Below are 19,607 nucleotides of genomic sequence, written 5' to 3'. Positions count from 1 at the left end.
TGACACTCAGCTGAATCACGGCGACGCTCATAACTGAGATTACCATTTAAAGCCACAGGGCTAAATTCATCTTTTTCTCAAAAGGCGCAGGTGAAGGTCACCTCTGTTCTTCCACAAGTGACCGTTCCATGTCTTATTTTTTATTTTTTTCCAGATGACAGAGGGCCGGATGTCCCAGGTGAACCTACTGGACGGACGGAAGCTGGAGCTACTGGTTCAGGTAAAAGTTATATCCTGTAGACTCTGATCATGATGATTAATGGCTCATACTTTAGCTTTTATTTTTCTTGAAGGTTCATTGTATCAACATTAGACCATGTCTTGGTTTACAGTTTGGTAAAGCTGCACCCAACTACTATTTTAATCCACTGTACATGAAGACCATGGCACTTGTTTTAGAGCACAAGCAACGTGTGAAAATAATGTAGTTTGTTTGCACGACGATTCACTGTGCAGGATGCCGTGGGTGGATGAAAACTATTCAAAATCCCTAGATTACAAACCTGCTGAAGCGACTGAATAAACTTTTCATGCTGCTTCAGTAGGTCAGTCAGGTGAGTAAAAGCAGACTTCCTCACTGAGGAACCCTGACCTTCAAAGGAGAGTGCATTCATATACTGTAGATGATACGAACAAGCCATTGCATGCTTGCAAGTGATGTTTGCAAGTATTGTCTGTTCTCAGTAGATTTACAGATTGAGTGTCTGGACATTGAATTTAAAGGCAGTACAGACAAAACTTTCAGTTGTTTCATTTTGGTTGTGTTTCAGTGGATGGGTTTTCATTTTAACGTCTTTGAGTGTTACAGTATTTTTGAAAGTATATTTACTAATATAATGTTTCATAACTTCTGCTAATGTATCTTTTATTGTGATAAAGTCCACCTTTTATTTAAATTATTTGATATAATAAGTGTCCGAACTTTGATTCAGCCTGTATCATCAACTTTTTTGTGGTGTCATTTTGCTTTTTCCTGCCCTTTTTTAAATCAATTCGTATTCACAATAAATGTGACCCACTGCATGATGGCAAATGAAGTGAAGCACTGGTGTGAGCGACGTCATGCCGTTTCCTTTGTCTGACATTGTATTTGCCTACTTTTTTAAAGCCCAAACTTTTGTCCCGTGAACTGCTGGACTTGGCTGCATCACACTTCACCCTTAAAGAGAAGGAGTATTTTGGACTGAGCTACATAGATGACACGTGAGTTCATACTTTCGAAGTGAATTAAAGGCTGCAATTGAAGTGACTGTTCATTATTGTTTCCGCAGAGGACAAAATAACTGGCTTCAGCTTGATCGCAAGGTTCTTGATCACAATTTCTCCAAAAGTTCTGGTCCTTTGGAGCTGAAATTTCTTGTTCGGTAAGGACAACCTCGGGTGATACAAAAGCAATCCGTTGTTTGTGATCGAAACTGTGTCAGTGGTCTCTCACCAGCAGGTGTCACTCATGTCACGCAGGTTTTACATCGAGAAGATCGTCTATTTGAAAGAGAACACCACAGTGGAGCTTTTCTTCCTGAATGCCAAGTCTTTGGTGTTCAGCGTAAGTGGCAATATTTTTATATTTTTTATTATTTGTATAATGCCTCTAAAATTCAGAAATCTTCTTTGAATATTTCGTATAACAGATGGCAAAGTTGTTTTAATTTCACTTATGGGCACTTTCCAACTATAAGGAATCAGTTCATTTGTATTATACAACCAAATCGAACGTGTTTGTTTTACACGTATTTGCTTGGATACGTTTTAATGCGGATTTTCGTTGGTTCAGCCTTTTTTTTTTTTTTTTTGTCTTTTCCAACCTCCTCATCCACAACAATAGCAGTCCGTGAACAATTCGAAAGATCACACAATGCGTCAAGCTTTGACAGTCAACGCTCGTGCTGCATTCAAGGGCTGTCGGACATTTTCAGTCATCAGACACCTCTGTCCTCGTATCTCCACGTATTTCTTTCAATGCCTGCATTTAATATACACTATTTCATTGTTTGATTGCACATTGAACATCCATCTCGTAAAACAGGAGCTTACTTTACTGAAATAAACGCGATGTTAGTTGTTTTAAGTTGTAGCTAACGAGCAGTAAACGTATCACGTGAGCAAACTTTTTTTCGCGGGCTGGTTACTATTGGAAACGGAGCTGTTGAACCTGCTTTCGGACCGTACCACTTCAGCAGGAGACGTACTGCCTCGGGTCAGACGTTAAACCAACCTTTTCACGCAACTCGTAAGTTTTAACGGCTTTCTTCAACGTCAGTGCTCAGCGTGAGTCGGAAACAAGCCCCTAAATAGTTTATTCGCGCTGCCTGTCAGAGGCAGACCTCTTCCCGCAGTGGTTCAGTCGGTAACGGTAGGACCGGGGTACTGGACCGGGGCTATTTTAGTGAAGTCAAGTGTTTTGGACGGACTGTGCGCATCTTCTCTGTATGTTTAAACTGACTCTGAAGCGTCGTTTATTCTTTTTGAACACTAAAACAGGAGAGTATCGAGGTGGAGAGCGGACACGTTTTCAAACTCGCTGCTTTCGCATTGCAGGTAAGAGACGTTGCTATCTTGTCGCTGTCGGAATCCCATGTATCACATTCAATACAGTGTGAGTTTGGCTAACAATTGAATGAATGCGCTTATTTTGTCGCTTTTCTCTGACGCATATCTAACTACAGAGTGTAAAAATCTAAAGTTGTGGGTGAGATGTATCGATTTAGCCGTTGGTGACGTCAGCTATGGACGAATTACGAAGGTTGTTTTGCATTGAAGTTATGACTAATTGCAGTTTATTCTTTTCTCCCATTCTAGGAAGCCAAGGGAGACTTCTCCTGGTAAGGCGTTTTGGACTTTCACGACAGTTTAGAGTTGGGTTTTCCACAAACCTTGTGTGCTTTGCTTCAAAGAGTACGCAATTTAGCGTGTTTCGGTTCGTGTTTGTTGCCTTCCCTTGTTTAACATTCTGACGTGTTCAGGAATCAAATGACAAGAGGCAAAGCTTTGATTTACTTTCTGTCCAGGATGTTAATGATTCCCCTAAGGTTTGACCTTGTGACATTGAACCAAACTATATCTGGCGCGTTGCCATGCACATGGTCATTACACTGTAATTGAACTACCATTATCTCATGTGGATAACTTTTTATACTGTTACCTCGCTGCAGCTATCTAATCTATGCTGGTTTCCTGCTTATCAGTGTGGTGTTTTGTTTTCTTTTGAAATCGTAGTTATTGGTAAAACACATCACGCTACTTGAGAAACTGCATTTCGAATTAAACCATGGAGGTAGTCGTCCAGGTATATAATCCGAAAAAAAAGCCTTTTGGAATACACCATACCATTTGATGCAACGTCAACAAACTTCAGCATCTGTCAGTATATCCAAAGAAAAAGCTGCTGTAATCATCATTTTATCTCTGCACCTCCTGATGAGTAATGAAGCCAACATGCAGATATTTCTGACAATGTGGATGGCGATAGAAGATTCCGTTCAGTTTTGTTCAGTGTAAGAGATAGACGTTCAAAATGGTATCACCAGGGCTTGACCAACTGATAAGCTTTGTTGTTGAATTTTTTCCTAGTCAAAGGTCATTGCCTGTCATGTCTTGGTGAGCTCCAAGAGCAAGCGAAATGGCCTTTGTCTTTTTCTTCAGATTCTTCCATGTTCGTCTGTCATGCTGGTTTAGATTAAAATGCGACTGGTGATGACAGTGATCACATTCAAATGAGATGCTTTGTTGCTCACTGGTTGGCTCCCTCATTATTTTAAGGCACGATCGCCCTGATTTATTTATTTTAATTTAGAACAGCTCAGCTTGTTGTGATTTTAACTGAGGTGCAGCCTGAATGCTTGGCTCATGTGGGAGTTGGATCAGCTATGTTCTTAGTTTGAAAGCACAATACAGGACACTCAGCCAACTATTTCTCACATCAAGGGAGTTGGGAGTGTTATGTGGACAGACACTACTTTCTTCTGGCTGCTTTTAATAGGTCCCAAATATGTTGTGCTGGTTACTGCACTGTTCATCGTCACATAAAAAGTGTTTAAAGTGGCAGCTATTGTTGTTTTGCCTTTTCTAGTGGACATGTCTCCTGCTGTATTTAGAACTATTTGTCTTTTCTTTTTCTAGTTTGTGTCTATTGTGTTGCAACATGGTGTCCTTAACACTGTATCACCAAAGAGCTTTGAGGCCCTGGGATTAGCTGTGGAGAAGTTAGGGAGACCTCCTCCAACAGCTAGATGCCTAAGTAGGGATGAGCCCGACACACTGTCCAATAGTGAGCATGTTGATCATGTGATCATTCTATTGTTGTGGGCGTTTAGGCCCCTCACTGTGCTCCAAATTAATCTTGAATAATCAGCTCCATTGAGGTTGTGCTTTAATTTGAAACTCGCCTAAATGGTGTTGATGTAGGCCGGGGGTCCCTTTAAAGACTTCACCCATAGGAAGGATAACATGTATAAACAGCTACAGTACTACTATAGTTGCAGGTGCAAGTAACAACAACAGGCCCTTGTTTTGCTTCCTCCTCATCGCAGTGGTCAGGAAAAGCTGACATGAGTATTATTGCTCCTTACACTGGTTAGGTGGGGACTGTATGGGGAGTAGGAATTGCCCCCACACCGCAGGCTGCGGGGAGATAACAGACGTATTGTAATGAATTCCAGATTGCTGACAGGGCACTGGAGTTGTGGAGTAGATCACCCCGACTACGCCAGACCCCGGGTTCCTCATAAAATGTATGCCATCAAACACAGCGAAGTGCCGTGGCAGCAAAACTCACTCAACCTTGGAGGGGTCGCTGGCGAAAACAGTTAAAGCCTCGTTCCTGCCTCAGTACTTACAATTTTCTGTTTACTAAGCTTTTTACAGTAACTGGATTATAATGGTTTTATCATTTGCTGGCCACCGGTAAATTCTATTATTCTTTATGACCTTAAAAGTCAACATGAGGTCACTTTTTGATGATGTCTTTATGAGATCGTGGTAAGTGGATGATGATAATTCATTAATGACATACTAGCTGACCTGTGTGTTTAGTTGAGAGTCTGCCGACCCTTGCGGTGCTGGGACTCCACAGATTACAGAGGCTGTGTATGAATGGCTTTTGTTTGTGCCCGTCGCGGACCAACCTGGCTATCAGTGCTCTTTTTGTCTGGCAGGCACTGTTGACCACTACTCCCTCCCACACGGTAGAGAATTCAGTCATAGTTCACCATCTCAAACACTGACAAGGACGCACTACAGTTTGTCTGTTCAGATAGCATTGTAGGCTGTGTGTGGGATTCACCTCTGTGCTTTGGCAGGAACTCTACCTGTTATGTTTCAGTATTCATTAGTGTTGTCGTGTCACATATGAATCATTAGCACATTGGTGGATGGGAGCAAGGATTCACTGTGAGTGTTTGTCAAGTGATTTGCTTTATTATTTGCTTATCAGAAATAAAGCTAGCTCTGTGTTATCGTCTTTAAACTATTTTCAAATTATGAAACTTTTATTAAATTAAGACACCAGATGCGTCTCCAGGATGGAATGATGGCAAGCTCACTTTTCACTAGCTATTTTCTTTCCCATTTTCTTCCCAGTGGAAGCATAGTAGTTACAATAATATGGTATTGAATTTTATTATTTAATTTTTTTTATTAATGCCAGTATATTACAAGTCTATTATGTCTTTTCATTTTCATGATTCAAAAAATATTTAAAAATATCTTCTCATACAATTTATCAGATATTGGTACATAATGAAGTATAATTTGCATTTACTATGATCATTTCAATTGGCACAGAAAATAATTATGTCAGCTGAAAACCAAATCTATATCATGTGTTGGTAACAGAAACAGCTGGTTGGAAACCTACTGCAATAGTCCAAGTGTTGTCCAACTCCTTTAAAGGTTCTGTGAGGGTTTTCCACGTGCATTTATGAAATATGCCTGGCGAGTCATGAGTGGAACTCAAGTTCAATCTTGGCAAAGGGCATGACTCTTTCTACTCCAGATAAAAGAAATGGAAACCCCTTTCCCGGTGCCTCACCTTTTTTCTGATTTGCAAACATGAATCATCGCTATCACCCATTCAACTGAAATGGAAACCACACTATAAAAGAGCAAACATGTGGACAAAAGCTCTCACTTAGACATTTTTAGACTTTGAGCTGAGATTCTAGTGTAAACATTTACTTTAGCTTTCTTTTGGATCTAAAATCTAAATGTGGAACACCAGCGTCACAGTTTTTTTCAGTATAGCTTGTAATTGCAATATAATAGCATGTCTAGCAACCATTAAAAGATATAGTGGTTATGCTGCTCTGTCTTTCTCATCTTTAAATGACGCATTATTAACAATAACTTCACTTGAAAGAACTGTAGAATACACAAGTTATGAATAAAACGTTGTTCATTTCTCTCTCTCTGCAGCACTGAAACTGCCAGATCAGACCTGAAGCAACTCCCTGTTCTTCCCACACGAGTTCTCAGAGAGCACCCCTCTCTCAATTTCTGGTAGGTTATTTGAGTTACTTGTCTGTCTCTGACTTGAGAGTTTACATGCCATTGGGAAATATTCACAAGACAGAAAGGATTTTGAGTGGTGCAAGATTCGACCATATCTGGAAACCTTTATCCAAAAATAAACTACTAAATAATTCAAATGTCCATTATGGCCTCTGTCTCCAGAATAGAACTGAGAGGTTTGTTAAAATATGATCAAAAAGCCTTCTGTTTCTTTTGTTTACAGCAGTATCTCACTCGAAGTTTACCTGACCACCAGCAAAATGAGTTATCAACCTATAGTTCAGGGGAGAGCAATTAAATTGATAAAGGGGTCAAATTCTTTCTTGGGACGAACGTGAGGCGCTGGCATGCCAAAAGACAGGACTGAAGTAAAAAGTAATCCTAAATGGAATTTGAATTTTGCATGAATTACATGAGACTTAGTAGGGGATGTCATATGCTTAAAACCCATTATGTTGGTTTGTATTATATTTATTTCAAGGTATTTTCCTCATTATTACTTTATTTTGTGAGACGAGAAAATACTGTTAAAATGAAAGTTTTGCCACATGAAAACAGGCAATGGGAGGCACTTCACCCTCCCATGCTGTAGTTAGTTGCAAGAATTCTTAATGTATATAAATGACACTGATGAGAGGATGTAATACTCCACATGAATGAACAATCTTTTTATCAGAATCATTTACAGCACTCAGCATGGTCATCAGCACAAGCAGTGTCTTTGCTTGCTAAAATGAAGGTGTAATGTTGAAACAAGGAACAGCAGATGGTGTTGCTCTAAGTCTTTCCAAAAGATATTTTTAAAGTGAAAAAAAAATTATTTGCTGCCAGATTGATGCTGCATCTCAAGAGTCCAGCCAATAAAGGGGATGTTGGCTTTAGAAATGAAAGTGCAGCACTGTTATTAAACCCTTTGAGTGAAAATGAAGAATAAAAGGGGGCCTGTCTTGTCGTGTCTGTCCTGCTCTGTATCTGTTTATGAAGCAGCAGTGAGTTTGTGGCTCCCTCTGTAGCATTAAAAGAGATGATTACAGTGGCAAGTCGATGGAATGCATTGGCTGTGGAGTTTGATGAGAGCCATCAGCCGCCAGACTGCATTTTCCACATGAGAAGACAGCATGTGTGTTACATTCCCTCTGAGGCTGCAGTCTGTAACACTTGGTGGATTATTCATTAAATGTTTTATCTCTCATTTGCAGCGAGGACAAAGTGATTGAGCACTACAAGAAGCTGAACGGATTGACCAGAGGACAAGCCATTGTGCAGTAAGTCACCAATTCATTCCGCACTCATGATTTTAAACGTGCACGTGGTGCGCATGTGTGCCCGCTGTGGTGACTGTCAAGGTGCCAGAATATGTCATTAATTGGAGGAGGTGCTCGACGTGGCAGCCAGCCAGGCTCGGGTGGATGTCAGTGGTCTGTTTTGTTCTCTGCTGCCTTTTTTCCCGGGACTGTAACTCATTGAAACACTGGGTGATTTCGTCCCGCTTTATTTATGCCCTTGAGTTATCAATGGACTCTCCCACACTCTGTCACTGCCCCGAAACAAATCGATCGACTTGTCACTGCAAACGCCTGACTTCTATTTGACTGTCTACTCTGGCTGCTGAATATCAGTCCGCGATTGACAGTGATGAAGTGTGCACTGATGAATTCCTGCTGACATGTATGTGTTCCTCTTAAGGTATCTGGCCTTGGTGGAGAATCTGCCCACGTACGGCGTCCATTATTACCCAGTAAAGGTAAGTAAGCTGTTGCTTTTATTGTCTGACTGTAGGCTCAAACTGATTTAATTTCAAGATTGGTTATTTTAAAGAAACTGCTACAAACCTGTCTGAAATCATACCAGGATTCTTCCCTCTCTTGCCTGATCCTTCCTCATTCAAAATCCTCATGTGCAACATTTAAAGTCAGGTTTCAGTTTGCATGTAGTCTCCGTTAAAGGCTGACAGAGCTTTAAATCTGCCCGACGTGTTGTGGATTATTGCATTTCAGAAGCGGTACTTAACATTTATCAAATGGCACAGGATAAATCTATTGAGGCGACAGTCTGAATGTAAACCACCTTCAGCGACACTTATGGAAACCTAGCCTTGAGTTTCTGTGCTTGTGGGACCAGACATTAAACTAAAGTTCAGTAAATAGAAGCATTCCTCACATCGAATCAGTCATTTATATCAAAACACTAAATATCCAAGTGAAGGAAAAAGGAGGAAACACATAGTCTGCCATGGTTCCAATGATTCAATGACATTTTTATCTCATTGATGATAAGATTCTGGATTGTTAACTTGGTTACCTTTCAAAGACACGTAGTTGATATACTTGTGAATCTAATTTTAATAATGACTGGGCCAGCCTCTCAAAAGGCTTCAAGGTGTTTGATCTTTCCTCCCTTGGATTTGCTGTAATGAGGCAACTGTTTTAGTAGCTTTTCTTAGCTGGCGCCTGCTGATAAAATTACCTCTAATGAGTTGCTGGTGTTTGTGATTGTGCTCTCATGCAGGACAAGCAGGGAATACCGTGGTGGCTCGGCGTTGGATACAAAGGCATCGGCCAGTATGACCTGCAGGACAGACTGAAACCTAGAAAGGTACGCTGAGATCTGTGTCAACACTTCAGACCTTAAGACCTCCAAAACAGCAGCACTGTTATTGTTATGTGATACACAATTCAAAGTTGCTTGTTGAAATCTTTGACTTTGTTCCCAGGGGTTCTTGTTAGCAAGTTAATGATCCAGCTGAAATAAAACAGAGGCATAATTAAGAGGCTCATTCTCAGGCCAGCATGAGGGAAACAGTGATATCAGCATGAAGGTTGAGTGGACGTGAGGCTGTGGGGAAGAGCAAACACAGGGAGGTCCAAAACTCAAACAGTGGCATAGATTTTTTTTTTCAGGACCTGACTTGTGCCTGAGTTTCGTCCTGCACTCTTTAAATTTACACTTTCATCGAAGAGCAGTGATAACACTTGTCTATTCATTTTCTGTAATATATAGTCATAGCATCCAATATCATTACACTCTGTACTTAAGAAGAGGCTGTTTACCATGGAAAGTGTGCATTAATGGCCAGTTAATATGCATGTTTCCCAAAACTCTCTGTGGAAGGTGTAATTATTGAGCGTTGTGGGAAGCAGCAGGCCTCCGGGACTGTGGCTGGCCAAGTGCCAAATGGGTTTATGTGGAATTTGAGGACAGCAATGAGGGTGCAGGGGTGCGAAGCGGGTTCATCAGGCAAATGGCAACTCCTGTCTAGTTTTATTTTTTTAACAGGAGATACCTTTCTTAATTTTTTTAGATATGAGTTTATTGTGGCTCATTTTTTATTTGCCTGAAAAGACACTGTGAGTGCCACTAGAGCTTCTGTACAAAAGTTAACACCCACTGTATTCAGACCAGCTCATCCCTGCATGTTAGCCAGCCCCCTCCCAGCATGTCACATTCATTATGGTAATTATCAGTGGGTCCTAATGAGACACAATTAATCAGTAATGCAGTTATCAGTTGGTAGTCTCTCACATCATACGTCACTGTTAAATGACTACATTTTGTTTATTGTGATGTTGTTGTTTTTTCATGTGTGAAGCTTGAGCTTGAGTGACTGGCATGTCAAGACTCTGCTTATCTGTGTTCCGGCAAGAAATGTGATGCCTGGTGACTGTGTGTTGTGGTCACTGATATGGTGAGGAGCTGTCTTGTTAAGCTGCTTTTCCATATGATGTATAGCAGGTCATCCCTGATCACATTCTTCTGAAATATTTTCAGCGAATGTGAATCACAAGTATCGTGCTGTGGAAATGTACAGTGTTGCCAGTCAGATGGACTGGGTGTGTGACGTGGTATGCCAGGGGTGTGGTGGATCTTTTTTGTGTGCACTCTTAAGTCAAGAACTTTTAATCATTTTCATACATTTCTTTTTTTTTTTTTTGCCCCCGTGCTCTTGAACGCTTGTTTCAGACGGACCTGTTCTTCTCGAATGACCCACTTTTACATTGATAGCAGTTAGTTGAGTTGGTGAGTCAAGTAAGTAAATCATTTCTTGGATCATTTCCTTCCCAGACTCTTGTGATCGTGGAGTTTAGAGAGCTTGAGGTGTGTCACATCCTTGACATATTTTGGCCATGGCTTCAGCAGTCACTGGAGAGTCCTGTATCAGTTTCAACTATGTGCCCGCACACACTCGAAACTTGCAGTTTCTGCACAGAACCAGTGAAAGTTTTCCCGCCACGACCATTTATATTGCTGTTCAAATGTAAATGATCTTAAGTGGTGGCAGAAAGGGGGGGTGTTTGCAACAATTAGATAGTGGACCCCCTTTGTTCACTCAGTACCACAGTATTTGTTACCCTCACAGACTTGAACAGCACATAGAAAGAGATGATTTCAGATGGAGATAAACCAAATTGAAATTATAGTTCATTTAGCTAATGGTTTTCAACAGTGACTAATATTGAAGGCAACTTCAAGTAGTCAACATAGAACCAGAATAAATTATAAACTTGATGAGGCCCTCCCTTTATGAGATTGCTCAAAAATTACTTGTGTGTATTTACATCTTATTGAAATATACGGACGTTACTCTTTTGTTGTGACAAGAATGATTCTTATCCGAGTTCACTTTGAAGTGAATGCTTGAGTTAAGATCTGTCTCCGCACTGTTATAGTAGTTTTGTTTGTGTTGTGACTTAAACCATGCAAGTCAGGACAAGACTGTGTTTTCCTGCCTCTTCTTCATGTTATTGTACTGAATATACAAAAAGATTTGGATCACAACATGTGTGCATGGTTAATCTATATCTGCTTTGCAGGTTTTACTGTGAAAAACGCATCAAACATGTTAACTGAATTAACTGGTTTTGACTGAAAGCAACACAAAAAGCCTGTGCTTCCTCTGAACGTTACGTGTAAAAAGAGATCTTGTGCTGCAGACAAGAAGTCTTTTTTGTTATAGGATTATTAATCTCCAAAAGTTAGTTTAAAAATACAATAGCACAATATGTGACCTGGACAAACCTTTATAGTCACAAGGTAGAAGATGAATGATTAAACTAATCGGTGTTGTTGCTCAGTGATAAATGCCGTCCCTCTGACTGCTCTCTGGCTTCGCTGCAGCCTTTGCTATTAATGATTACTTCTCAGCTATCGACTGCTTACATGCTTGCCAGCAGAAAATAGCTATTTACTGAAGCGTTGAGCGCACTGATTATGCATTTCTAACATTAAAAATGAACCAAACCACACTTGACCATCGATCACTTTGACAACGATGAGAACTGGGTTAAAGGTGAAGTCTTTTTCAATGAAGAGGAACACTGAAATATTGGCTTCAGAACAACCTGTTCATCTGGTCTGACTGAAGCAGAAGCAAGGAGTGCTGCACCAGTGCGGGAGGAAGGGAGAGCAGGTCAGAGTGTGGAAGGGAGTGTGAGGTGTCTGTGACATCAGAGGAGGGAGTGGTTTAAGAGGTGTGGCCAGCGCGGTGAAACTCTTGCAACACGTACCTGACTCTCTGGGAACAGACAAGCGAGGGCATTGTTATAGGAAGCTCTGCTCCTGTGGGAAACCCACAGTCAAAGGGATTCAAACCAAAGGAAGTCAATTGGGATTTGATAGGATCAAACATATTGACTGATTCTTGGTAAGTATTGATTAGCTGTCACGTTACTTGAATGTTTTGTCTTTGACTTTTAGTGAGTTGGGTTAAACACAAACCTTAATTAAGTTTCTCAAATAATGACAAATGATTGGAGAGACCCTCTCAACACGAATGGCGTTGTGGTTTTACAAGTTACTCCAGAGTTGTTAATTGTGGAACGGGAAGCGTTATGGCTCATCATTTCTGTAAGGTCTTCACATGCTTCTATCAGTGGAGCTCCACATTTGCCCGTCTCAGTTGGAGCAGTCACAATTGTTACAGGTTCCACCTGACCTCTCTGCGTTGGTGACTGTGTTGAATTTCAGTCATCATAGTTCCGTGTTTGGGTTGCTTTGGTCTGACATGTACAACCTTTTCTGAACAACTGTCTCTTGTGTCAGTTGTTTCAGTGGAAGCAGTTGGAGAATTTGTATTTTCGGGAGAAGAAGTTTGCAGTGGAAGTGAACGACCCTCAGAGGTGAGAGAAGACATACGCATGTAGCTTTGGCTCTTACGCTGTAGAGTACTTTTGTGTCCATGACATGGTTTTCTGAAAGCTTTTAGGTCTGTGTGTGATGAAGCAAATGATACGCAACCATGTGGAAAACATTTTTTATTTTGTGGCACTTGAGTTGTTCCCAAAGTTTGTGGACATGCTTCCTGTGTGATTGCATCATAGTCAAGAAATAAATACCTTTACTTCCTCAACAGGAGAACAGAGACTAAGAAAACTTTTGGACAGACTGGCCACGTCATACACACTTGGTATGCCAGCCATTCTCTGATTAAAACTATCTGGGTGATGGCCATCAGTCAACACCAGTTCTACCTGGACAGGAAGCAAATCAAAGTGAGTTTTCCCTTCATTTATTTCCAAGCCACATGACTTTTGGAAGAGCAGTTTGTTATGTGAGCTTCACAGTGTTCTCGACCAAGTTTCAAGGTGTTTCCTGACACTGACGCCATGACATCCATCATGTGATGCCCTGCTTGATCCGTGTCTCATGTCTTGAGCAAATATCACGTCAGACGGATGTTGTTCTGTGTAGCTTTAAATGGAAGGTGTTTTCTGATGGTCTGTGCTGCAATCATTTCCTGATCAGATGCGAGTGTGTAGTGTTATGGAAAACTTCATTCTAGTTGTTGCTTTATGTGGTTGCTTGTGTGCTTTCTTGACTGCATTTTGATGGCTGCGTGTGTGTGCTCATACTGGTGTTTTTGTTGTAAACTGGCTGCCGTAGAATAAAGGTAATTCAAGTTTGACCAGTGGTGGCATGTCATCTGAATGTGCATGTGTTAAAGACAGAGCGAGTTACCGCCAATGCAAGTGAGGCGGAACTCCAGCAGTCTTACGATCATTCAAGTTGTGTTTTCATTCTCCCTGCTCACAGCAGTCAAAGATGACCACGACCAGGAGCTCAGTAGACATAGCTATGGACCTCACTGAGATTACAGCCCCAAGAATCAAGAAGCTGTCGAACCTGGAAGGAAAGGACCGGTTAATCATGGCCAGCAATGGGAGCCTCATCTCAGCCGGTAAGAAAAGCTCTGGTCTGCTGATGACCTCAGCCATTCATACACTCATGAATGACGATTTATTACCATTAATATCAATTACAGACTCTGCTGACTCGGAAGTCAGCGAGGAGCAGAAGAAGGAGAAGATTGCAGATTTAAAAAAGAAAGAGAAGGAGCTGCAAGACACTCTGACACACAAACTAAATGAGCTGAAGAATATCTGCATGAGAGAAGCCGTGCGTATATTTTCATGTCCTTCTATCGGAGCCTATTTTCTAAACTCTCGAATGACCTCAGTCTGTTGTCCTCCTCAGGAACTCATCGGGAGACTGCCCAAAGAGTACCCACTGGCAGCTGGTGAAAAGCCTCCACCGATCAGACGCCGCGTTGGCACAGCCTTCAAACTTGATGATCTTTTTCCTTATGATGAGGTGTGTTCATGTGACCCTCCACCTTGCACATCGCTTCATGCAGCTGAATCTTAACAGTCACTAGTTAAAAATCAAAGCATGTATGTTGTGTTTTCACTCATTCATGTATTAACATTCTAGTAACAGAAACACTAACACACCATGGGTGTTTATAAAGACAATGCAGATGACTCTTCACTGACATCAGTTGTTCAAAAGAAACCTTTTATTCTTTTGTGATCCATGACTCTCTTCACCTTATTTCAGGACCCACATCTGAGGAATCTTGAAAGCAGATTTGCTTTGCAGCAGAAAATTGTAGAAGCCGCAATCAAATTGACCAATGAGAGTGATCTGTGCAAGACTGTGAGAAAGAAGCGAAGAAGCAACTGTCTGGATGCCATGAGGAAGCTGGAGGAGATTGAGAAGGAGATCAATGCCTATAGGGTCCAGAAGGGGAAGAAACCAACACAAAGAGCCTCCCTCATCATCGCCGGTACACATGAAACACTTACATGTTCTGAAAGTTTGGATAAAATGCTCCTCAAAATAGCGACCTCTATAGTTTTAACTCTTTAATCTCTATCTCCCTTCTGTAACTAGACGACATCAACCCATCAGAGCTCAGCTCTCTGTCGGACAGCCTCACTCTTGATGACGGTAAAACCTCCAAAAATCCTGTCGTAGTTTCATGTCTACATAAACACTTACTTACTGTTTGATAAAGAGATTGTTCCAGCCATAATACTGCCTTCGTTCCCAACCAGATGATGACTTCAGTACCCAAAGACAGCGGTCGAGGTCAGTCCAGTACTCCCCCAGACCACATCATGCAGACACCCTGGACATCCACTTCAGCAAAGACAACCAGCACATTGACAGCAGGTATACTCTTAACACTCGTGACACTTGCCTATATTTGAAATAAACAGTGTTCTCAACGGTTGTTTTATGGGTCCGACCAGTACAGACCTGTAAGATAAATCTCAACCTGCATTCCTGCCAGCAGCCTCCTCCCACCGTCTTCAAAAATACTTTACCCCTTATCAGCCGAGTTGCAGCCGCCTTAAAAATAGATAGAAAAGAGCGCGTGGTTGCCGGAGAAGGGGACAGACTATGTTCTTTTCTGGAGAGGAGGAAGAAGGGAAATGAAGTTTACTTCCCAATCAAAATACCTTTTGCTCAAACAACTTGTTTGAAAGTAACTGCAGCAGTCCATGAATACATTGTTGAATAATCTTTCTCTGTCGTCTCTGTCCGTGTTGCTCCTCCAGATTTAACTTTGGCCAAACACAAGAGTCTCTTCAGTTCAGTCACGGCGATGCCTTATCAAGTCACAACAGTCCGTACAAAGCAACTTCCAGACAGCCACGTGACGCTCGCAGCATGCCTCCCACCCCCCTACTTACCCGCAACGCCTACAGCAGCACACAGCTCAGGTAATAAATCAGCATAGTTTCCGCTCGAACCGCTCGTTTCTAATGTTTTTTTTATGTTTTTGTGTGTAGATCTGATGATCAGCCACAGCATTTTAGACAGCGTAGTGGCAGTCTGGAGTCCCAGTCTCAGTTTTTAACAGAGCCCGAAGCCCCGGTCCCGACTTATACGTTGTCACCAGCCCGTCGCAGCAACAGCACTGAAGTTCTGGACGACGGTTCGTCATATACCAGTCAGTCCAGTGTTGAGTACAGTGTCCCGGGCAACCACGCACACAGAAGGAGGGTTCGCGGCCGCCACAGAAAAGACATGTACGCTAACACAGGTAGCATGCCCAACCTGGCACAGCCCGACGCCCGCTGCTATGCTTACCAACCCCGCCCTCGACCCACCACAACCGCCTACTATGTGACGGGGTATCCAAGTTACACAGAGCCAGAGCCTTACGCCGATGGAGTTTACATGTACGACAATGAGATGGAGGGACATTATAGTGTCAATCCTCCCTATTATCCCCAACACAGCCAACTTAGCACCTCGGCTTATCACAGCCACAACATGCACAGCCACTACGCTGCTGACCAGTTAGATGGGATGTCACACAACCCGTATGCAACTCTGAGGCCACCCAGGAGCCGGCCAGCACCACGAGGCAGCGAGCAGGCCACCAAGAACATTCAGAAAGCCATGGTGGCCGAACATCTAAGAGGCTGGTATCAACGCAACGCAGCACAGAAGCAGGCGGTTTACAACTACGACTATGACCGAGGTTCTCAGCAGAGTCTCGGCTACCAGACGATTCCAGCTCCTTTGAACCTCAACAGGAATGTCTACTCATCAGGTAGAATTGCTAGTTTTTGTCGTCAGATCCAACTGCTTTGACGTGCTGATGAACATGAATTCTTACTTTCAGTCTCCTCAGTTGCCTCAAGTGGGAACTGGCACAGTCAGATCAGCGGTCGAGGTATGATGGATTACGACATGCCCGTGCAGGCGCCGCAGTCCTATTCCTACAGCACAGCCCCTTTCAACCACTCCACCCACAACAGGTGAGAAAAAAAAAAACAGGCCTGCGCCCATCTCTTCATCCAATAAGCTCCTCCTTAATCCTTCTGATCCCCCAAGTAAAGTGCTGGTTTTTAATTGGATAGAGTCGACGGCTGGAGAAAATCTCTGTTGCACAAAATTTCATGTCTGTCTGCAGTGTCCCGCTCTTGTGTCTCCTCACCCAGTTCAGATCACAGAGTCAGAAACAGCTACCTGCCTCTGGAGCCTTGTCATAACCGGAACCTTTCTTGTAGATGTGGCACCTCAGAGTTCTTGAAGGGCTCCTGGCATAGCCCCGATGGCCGGAGACGCTGCAAATATTTTCCCGCTAGTCCTTCATCTTCAACTTCCTCCTCCACTTCGTCCCCTCCCTACGCCACCCTACCCCCCTCTTTCTTTTCCCCCATCTGTCCGGCCAGGCCGGTGCCCTGCAGCCCCCCACAACCCCCAAAGAGCACAGGCTCAGTGAGGTGTCCTTTGCTAAAGGTAGCTCCTAGTAAGTAAACAGCGAAAGCCGCAGCCGGACCGTTTGCTTGTTCACGGTTTGCCTTCAGTGTGACAGCATTGTTTGCTCTTTTATGTTTTGAAGTGAATTGTGCATTCTTGATTTGTCTGATGTTTGCAAAGTCATGTGCGATGGATAACTGCATGGTTGCATCACACACCTTCCCTTCCTCTGTCTTCTGTCTCCTGAAGCAGCAGACTCTTTTTTTTCCTCCTGTTTGCTTGGACTTCAGCAAAAAAAAAAAGCCCAGACCCCCGCTTATGTGCTTGCCATTCACCCCTGACCTCTACCCCCCAGATGTCTTCCAGAGTTTGAATGGGCCAGTCGTGATAGGATGGCCTGCCCTGCAAGGCCTTTAGAGATGTGTGCCTATACTACTGACCAAGAAAATTAATGCCATAAAATCATATCACAGAAGAAAGGGTGAGAGATGAGTCCAAAAAAGGAAAAACACTTCACGGTGATGGTGATGCGTCTTGGTGTGCGTGTGGCTCCAAATCACATCCAGCCATTGGTCATTTCCTGGGTGCGGTGTGGTGGTGGGGGTGCACTTGTGTGGCGGCAGGGGAGGCAGCTGTGGCTGTGAGCTTTGGCCCGATTGCATCTGCTGCTTCCTCTGGTGGGAATGTTTGACTCCGGGTTCATCAGCACGCCTCAAACATGACTTTGACTTCCGGCATGAGAGTTTGACCAGCAACCCACTCACTCTCGCCTGCTTTCATTCAACAATGCTCTCAATCCTTCCGCCTTCTTGTCTGTTTCAGATCATATGTAGACATCAACCAAATGGACTTGTACACCAGCTCCGCCACACGCACTGACGTGGAACCCAACGACCACATTTGCTGGCACGAGAACTCCAAACCAGGAACAATAGTATAGCGATATTTCTATATGTCACATGACCAGTCGTCACTGTGCCTTACACTGCACTTACCAACCTAAATGGGATTTTGACAATGAAGGACTTTAAAAGGAACTTGTGAAGACTTGTGAACGGCAAACGCACCGACACACATCTCTACTTCCTGGAGAGTTTGTTACTGTGATGGCACTGGCCCATTGGACTTGTAGCTGTGGAGCTGCTCTCCACCGAGCACTTCAGACAAAGGCAAGAGGAGGAACTCGTAAACCTACCCAAAGTTCTTCAGGTTTCTACAGAAGCTGAAAGAGTGACTTCAACTACTTCTACATGAAGGACCAGACGTACTGACGGAGCACAGCTCGAAATGAAGGATTTAACAGAACCGACGAGAGGCCACTGTCTTGATCCAGACAGGATCTGGCTCTATTTCCCCGTAATGATCCCGGTGCTTCCTCAACTCACACCTTTTGACAAGTATTTTAAGTTTAACGCCGTTGAGTATTAACCCAGGGAGGTTACTGCCACCAGGAAGTTTTTCCACAAGGTCTTTTTCAATCCATGCAGGGAACATGGAGTGGTGCTCCTATTTCACTCATGAGAAGGAAACTGTATGTAAATATCTGTGTTGTTCATACACTGGTTTTCTGTTCTTTGTTTTTTGTTTTTTTTTTTTAAGCATTTTTATGTTTTCCAAAAACATGTAATATATAGAAAAAAGCTGGTTCTTAGTCCTTTGTAAGAAAATGTTTGAATTAAAACAATGGCATTTATCTAAGTAGTGAAAAGACTTTTTTATCATGGTGTAAAAAAAAAGAAGCCCACCACCCTCTTGAGTCAACATGGGTGTGACCTTTAAGGGTTTAAAAACGGTTAAAAACAGTTAAGTATTTATTTTAATAGCTAAATGTTGATACCCAGATGAAAAAAAATATGTATTGCTCTTTACTAAATTTGAGCAGGCAATGATCAAGCTATCAACGATCCATCATGTGAAGGTGAAATAGAGTGGTATTTACATTTAATTGTTCAGTCTTGTTTTTAAAAAGTCCAACCTTAACCAGGACTCACATTTAAACTGTACATATTAACATGTCCACTCTTGGTGGGCCAAATTTGGCCCCTGAACCTTGAGTTTATTTTTTTGACTCAGTTTGGTAGTGAAGTTTCAAGAATGTATAGTGTCCCATTTTAGTCTCTTTAGTGTTACATCGTACTATACATGTTCCTTGTGTGGTCTACTGTAACTAGCAGTTCACACCGTTTCTTCAGTGTTATTAAACTGTGGAGGGCAAATGCAAGATCCAACTGACAGAGAGGGATCCCTGACACTTTCCTCAGAACTACTCAGAGTAGTTCGCTGCTCTTTTCTGTCGTCGCCCTGTGTGTTGCATGGCTGGTTTTCTTGCGTCCTTAAGCCGTAAACCCACCAAACCAGTCTTTAAAGGGCCGTCACACCCTCTATGGGCAATAATCTGTCCTCCCTGTGAATGACAAACCAGTGTTTATAGCGCCAAACCCTCCCTGCAGGCCGCTCACAGAAGCCTGCCGTACACATGCATGTATGGGGCCTCTTGTCATAGATTAACCCTTCACCTGGTTTCCCTTCCTTCTTCTCCAGCACTCCTACTATCAGCACACTGTGCAGCAGGTTGCCTCTTTAAGGAAGTCAGCAGGAAGGCC

At 42.7% G+C, this 19,607-nt stretch overlaps 1 protein-coding gene across 2 annotated transcripts in view; it reads left to right on the top strand.

The window, feature by feature from the left end:
* The window catches only part of frmd4ba (FERM domain containing 4Ba), a 37,375-nt gene extending 18,319 nt beyond the window's left edge, over window positions 1-19,056 (top strand). The window contains exons 2-23 of one of the 2 annotated variants that reach the window (XM_053867547.1): window positions 155-220; window positions 1,109-1,203; window positions 1,272-1,364; window positions 1,462-1,546; window positions 2,482-2,538; window positions 2,800-2,822; window positions 6,412-6,495; window positions 7,707-7,772; window positions 8,194-8,251; window positions 9,016-9,102; window positions 12,547-12,623; window positions 12,857-12,995; window positions 13,537-13,681; window positions 13,766-13,899; window positions 13,978-14,094; window positions 14,341-14,569; window positions 14,677-14,733; window positions 14,841-14,958; window positions 15,348-15,512; window positions 15,582-16,351; window positions 16,424-16,559; window positions 17,827-19,056. In XM_053867547.1, the coding sequence (XP_053723522.1) occupies window positions 155-220; window positions 1,109-1,203; window positions 1,272-1,364; window positions 1,462-1,546; window positions 2,482-2,538; window positions 2,800-2,822; window positions 6,412-6,495; window positions 7,707-7,772; window positions 8,194-8,251; window positions 9,016-9,102; window positions 12,547-12,623; window positions 12,857-12,995; window positions 13,537-13,681; window positions 13,766-13,899; window positions 13,978-14,094; window positions 14,341-14,569; window positions 14,677-14,733; window positions 14,841-14,958; window positions 15,348-15,512; window positions 15,582-16,351; window positions 16,424-16,559; window positions 17,827-17,944 (2,919 nt within the window). In that variant the 3' untranslated portion in view covers window positions 17,945-19,056. The remainder of the gene's footprint in view (window positions 1-154; window positions 221-1,108; window positions 1,204-1,271; window positions 1,365-1,461; window positions 1,547-2,481; window positions 2,539-2,799; window positions 2,823-6,411; window positions 6,496-7,706; window positions 7,773-8,193; window positions 8,252-9,015; window positions 9,103-12,546; window positions 12,624-12,856; window positions 12,996-13,536; window positions 13,682-13,765; window positions 13,900-13,977; window positions 14,095-14,340; window positions 14,570-14,676; window positions 14,734-14,840; window positions 14,959-15,347; window positions 15,513-15,581; window positions 16,352-16,423; window positions 16,560-17,826) is intronic. The other variant, XM_053867548.1, reaches the window with a different exon arrangement.
* Window positions 19,057-19,607: the final 551 nt, after the last annotated feature.

This window comes from Synchiropus splendidus, chromosome 6 (genome assembly GCF_027744825.2).
Source record: "Synchiropus splendidus isolate RoL2022-P1 chromosome 6, RoL_Sspl_1.0, whole genome shotgun sequence".
NCBI lineage: Eukaryota > Metazoa > Chordata > Actinopteri > Syngnathiformes > Callionymidae > Synchiropus > Synchiropus splendidus.
The sequence above is the reverse complement of the archived record's forward strand: the minus strand, read 5'-3'. Positions and strand labels throughout refer to the sequence as shown.